At 43.4% G+C, this 5,327-nt stretch overlaps 1 protein-coding gene across 1 annotated transcript in view; it reads right to left on the reverse strand.

Moving 5' to 3' along the window:
* The window catches only part of LOC132663373 (RNA exonuclease 1 homolog), a 42,104-nt gene extending 36,886 nt beyond the window's left edge, over positions 1–5,218 (reverse strand). Inside the window, exon 1 of the mRNA XM_060609610.3 lies at positions 200–5,218. Within this exon, the coding sequence (XP_060465593.1) occupies positions 200–1,360 (1,161 nt within the window). The 5' untranslated portion in view covers positions 1,361–5,218. The remainder of the gene's footprint in view (positions 1–199) is intronic.
* Between the last annotated feature and the right edge of the window lie 109 nt (positions 5,219–5,327).

A 5,327-nucleotide genomic window follows, 5' to 3' on the forward strand; every position in this document is an offset into this window, starting at 1 on the left:
CTACACAACACTATAGCCAGCCAATTGTCAAGGTTTTCACCTTGTTGCTCTAATAGTTATTAGCCCCAAGTATTAGAGCGTATATATTAGATACGCCCATTATATAATTTCTATTTCTACAGAGGGCAGAATAGAGTATGCGTTTAAGGGAAATGCCTTCAAATTTAGGAAAAGGATTTAAAAGAAAAAACGGACTGACCTGTTTAGTAGTCTCTCCCTTACAAGCTTCACTTTCTGTGAACTCTGTGAAAATTCGAAGGCATTCCTTCCTAGTGTCACCGGAATGAGAGGGAGTGTCCTCCTCAGTAGGTTCCTTACCAAAATCAAATTCGACTACCTTGCAGTCCTCAAAAGTAGTGAGTTCCTGACTATTGTCTGGTCTTTCCAACACTTCGCCTTCTGCACGCTCACCTGCGGGAGAGACCTGGGGCCGGCTTGAATACCAACCTTCAGTTTCTTCACTGTGAGGACTGTCACTTGTTTTTACATATTTTTTGTGATGTGGATACCTTTCATTATGCATTCTGTTCTGTTTTTCTTTGTCACTGAGAGGTGCATGAGGTATGCTCTCTCTGGAAATACAGACATAGTTTTTCCCACCACCACAGCTTCCCATCTTAGGGAGGTGGTTTTTAGCACGATTCAAGTTTACGTTACTTTTAATATCTAGTGAGCTATGCGTGAGCGATTCTGGTGGTTCTGATTTGTTACCGTCATCATCTACTTGTGTGGTTAGTTGGGTTTTATCGATTTTTTCCTCTTCTGTGCCAGTAATTTGAAGACTCCTCTCCTCTGGGGACATTATAGGTACCCTTTCATCCATATTCTGATATTTGAAGCCTCTCAATGGTTTAGGTTTCTTAGAAGTAGGCATGATTGGAGGTACATCTATTACAAGGTCATCTTCATCAGATTCTTGAAGATTTATTGTAATTCTTATTGGTGAAACATGAGGCCTTTGGCTCTCCTGGGACATGTGGCAATTCTCATCCACAGATTTTTTCAAGCGGCAGACTTGCTGTTCGTCAGGCTCAGACTGTGTCGCTTTCGATGCCCCAAGCAGCTCTGCAGAATAATTCAGCAAGGGATCATATTCAAGATCAGTTGCTGGACATTTGTGGTCCAGTACATACTTTCTGGCCTGACTCTCTTCATTCTTTGATGGCTCGTGCCACTCTTCCTTTGGAAGCGGGAGATTTTCAAGAAAATCTTGCCTCATATTTGTATTCCTGAAGGAGGTCATGTGACTTTGCGATGGCTCTTCATGTGTTAAAGCAAGCTTGGAGAGGCTCTTCTGCTTTTCTTCAACCTCAGTCTTGACGGATTCAATTTCTTTGCTGAGCCTTTCCAGTTCTTCCATGGTTGTGCCTAGTTTTGTCAATGCAAGAGAAGTTTTATCTTTAAAAATCACTTCAGATGAAATGCAGACTCCAGAATATCCTGGACAAGGAGTTTACTATCAAAAGGACATTAGCTCTTCCAAACCCAGCCATCTACTAACTGATCGGTTCTTAGAAGCAGAAGAGGTCAAGAACTAGCTCTGTTTAAGTCTTTGAAATGTCGAGCTCATATCCATGACTGATTAAAGTACATTCGTGCCTTATTACTAAAGTGCCCCACCGATGTGGGGCCAGGTTTATACATAATTTTTAAACTCTGTCAAACATGATATAGTTTGGATATAGCCTATTGAGATTATTTACCAACCAATGACAATTTGGAACCAGTTCAAATACCCGAATGCCACTTACACCGAATTGTACATCGTTTCATACACCAATATATCTTCTCTAAGAAAACATTATTTAAAGCACTAGTCTTTCCTTAATTCAGTGGGATTCAAAATTTTCATTAAGGTCCCTGGTAGTCTACTGATTGTCTCAAACATAAACTGCCCCCTTCCCCTGCCCACCAACATAAAAAATCTTAAAAAAAAAAAAAAAAATCAATCAATAAAACAAAACTCTAGAGCAGGTGGATTCACACTCCTGAGAAAAAACCAGGATAGTAACAAGAGAAAAGGCTCACAGTAACAGCTGTTCCCAATACCTGGCAGCTCCTTTCTGACTTTTAACTAAGGAAATCAGAAGTTTCTTCCCTCTTTTCAAGATACATTTTCCTATATCATTTATGGGATAATTTATACACTTCTCTCTTCTCTCAAACAAGAGATTTCAGATAGAACATGTGGTCCAACTTTTAACCTGTGAATTTATTTTCGATAATCCACATGTTTTGATAACACACATGCTGCTTTTTTACACAAGGAGCTCTCTCCTGGCTCAGCAACCTCTTTTCCTGTTAAATTAACACTGCTGAAATGTACAAGAATGGGTTACAAAGGTGAATGACATTTGGGGGGAGGAAGGAGAAGGCCAAGAGCAAACCCCAAAAGGAGAACTATCCTAGGATCCAAACATAAACGCCTGGATCTAATTTCTCTTTAAATAAACGCGGACAGGGGTCTAAACTCAGGATAACCAGCCGGAACTGCATTCTGGCATCAGCTGGGTTTCATTTGGTTGCCTTGATTGAGGAAGGACTGTTTAAGCAGTGCTTTGGGGGCACTATTGAAAAAAAAATGTGTTTATACTTTCTCTCCATCTCACAAGTTAAAAAAAAAAAACAAAAACTTTTTTCCCCCACCAGAAGCTATATTTGAAGGGTTAATTTTGAAGTTTGAAGGCACACTTAAGAACCTTTGGTCAGGCTACAGGTGACTGAGAAAATCTCCTTTGGATTATAAACACTTCTTGCTGCAACCAGGGTCCCACCGCACCTCCTTGCACCAGAGCATAGGAAACCCCTTAGAGTAATTCCATGATGGGTATGGGTGACACAAGTCCACGCACATCCATCTTACAGCCAGCAAACCTGTGCATGCCTTTCTAGGATCCAGCGCGGCGGGAGCAGGCATCTCCTGGTCGGTAGCAAGGCTACCACAGCCCAGCGAGCGCCGCTCGCCCCGCCTCCCTGATCACGTGACGACGTGGGCAGGGAAACACACGTAGAAGGGGGCGTGTGCGCGGGGCTCTCAGTCACTGCACCCCATGTGTCCTGTACTTTGGACCCAGGAAAGAGGGGCTCTTGAGACAACCAGCCCACTCCATCTTCCCGAACATTACTGCCCCTCCACGCCCAGGTTTCAGGAATCATGGGACCACCCAAAAGGCCTGAGAAAAATTCTCCCACTTAGGATCCCCATAGCACCATTACTGTTCCAACATATCTCAAAACATACTTTTCACGGGAGGGATAAAGAAAAAGGGAATAGAGGTTGGCACTTAAGGCTCCTGATCCTGGGTGTGATGCTGGGGAGATTTTGCTCTTAGAGACTCGGGGACAACTTGGTTCTTCCTCCTAAAGCAAGAGTTTTTCTCTTTTAACAGCCACCCTGTAGGAATTGCCCTTAAGTAGCCAGTAGGAAAATAGATCAAAGTACCTCTTTGAGGGCTGGGGAAGAGGCAGATTATGGGCATCAGAGAAAGGAAATAAGAGTCGAGACAGAATGCCTGGGAGACAGAAATTAAAAAGCGATTTTTTCATGACCTTTCAGGGCAAACAGAGATCTAGAGAACCTGCTGAGGAAATGTAGGTTTGGTTAGTAGAGGACAAATGAGGCACCCCCACCCCCAACACACAGACAGACACACGCACACACCAGCCCGGGCTACACGGACCTCTCCTTACTTCTAGACCAAGCAAGAGGCCAGAGGTGGATACTAGTAAGGTTACCTGATATGCTTCATGCCCCACCCCCACTATAACTTGACTGAACTTTACAATGGTGTCTGCAGTGGTCTCCACAAGCTATGCCAACTGAGGATGAGAAACCAATTTTTAAAAATATGGTTTACATCTCTTTTGGCCATTTAAACCATAGTAATGCAATATCGATTAATTCTCTAATACTTTTGAGTCCTGGAGAGAAGTTGGGTCATTAAAATGCGACTTACACCTATTTCTATCAAGGACATTTTCAAGGGTGGGTGAAGAAAAGAGGTGGGAGTGAATGGTAGTCAACCCCTCACGCCCACCTGACATTTTTTTCCACAAGCCCTTTCTCATCCCTGGATTCAACATGGCTCCCATGGCTCCTCCACACCTGGAGGACTTTCAAGCAGCTGCAATCATCTGCCTCACTCATTTCCCACTGCATTTCCTGGTGTCTGAACTGACAAAACAAATGCTGGCACTGACCCCCCCGGGACGGTCCTAAGGGCACGGAAAATGGCAAAAGGACCCGGCAAAAGGTAGCATGGGCTACTGCTCAAGGCCACCCCTGAGTCACGATTTGTACACTCTCTGAGCCTACCTGAGATGAGCTGCCTTGCCACGTCTTTTCGCTCAGGGGTAGGTCTTATATAGTCCCAAGCTACTCAAAGGCGGAGCTTCCTAGCTTTCCCAACCAATGGTGAGACTGGGGCTGGAGTCAAGGGAGAAAATAGGGAGTGAGCAAATGATTGAGAATCCACAGTAGGGGAAGTGGCAGGTGAGTGGAAAGAGTGTGTCTATCCTCCATGGGGAAGGTTCATAGAGACATAAGCTAGGGGTGGGGAGAACAGTTTTCCAAGAACTTAAAGGACCCTCAGTTAAGGAGCCTTCCACCATATTTATGTGGGGCTGACCTTGCTCCTAAACAGCGTCCTTTGGTTTTTGTTATATTTGACTGTTAGCCTTCACGGATCACAGAGAGAACCATGCTTTGGAAGAACATCTTAGCTTTGCCCTTCTCCCTCAGGTGATCTTAGACAAGGCATCTGACTTACCTGAGTTTTCGTTTGTTGATCTGTGAAATAAATGTGCTTTTCATAGGGTAATAGAATTCAGTGTGATATAATATACCAAACTGCCTAACATAAAGTAGGTGAGAATTTAGGAAGGCAATGAAACCTAAGTTCCCCTCCAACCCCCAGCTCTACACACATCCACAAAAGACCAGATGCATGTTCCTAAAATCTTCCCTGTTGAAACTAATTCCTCAAAGTGAAACAATATCCATATTCCATGGGTCTTCTTTGTAAACTGAAATACTCCTGGGATGGACAGCCTCCTAAGTCACTGAGAAGTTGACGACTTTTAAACAAGAATGCTAGGAGGCTCTAGTACTAATTTAGTTTCATTTCTTGATAGGGCACAACTGTTTCACCAGTAAGACACAAACAGGTGTGTTCTTTTTGCTTTGGGGTGGGGCGTAGGTAATGGTGATTACCCTGAAAGTTCTCAGAATGCAGATAAGATAAATATCTAAATGTCTTCATTTTAAAGAGAACCAGCCTAAAGGGAATACTTTTCATAAGTCACTGTCCAGAATTATTTTTACCGGA

This window comes from Panthera onca, chromosome D4 (assembly GCF_046562875.1).
Source record: "Panthera onca isolate mPanOnc1 chromosome D4, mPanOnc1 haplotype 2, whole genome shotgun sequence".
In the NCBI taxonomy this organism is placed as follows: Eukaryota; Metazoa; Chordata; class Mammalia; order Carnivora; family Felidae; genus Panthera; species Panthera onca.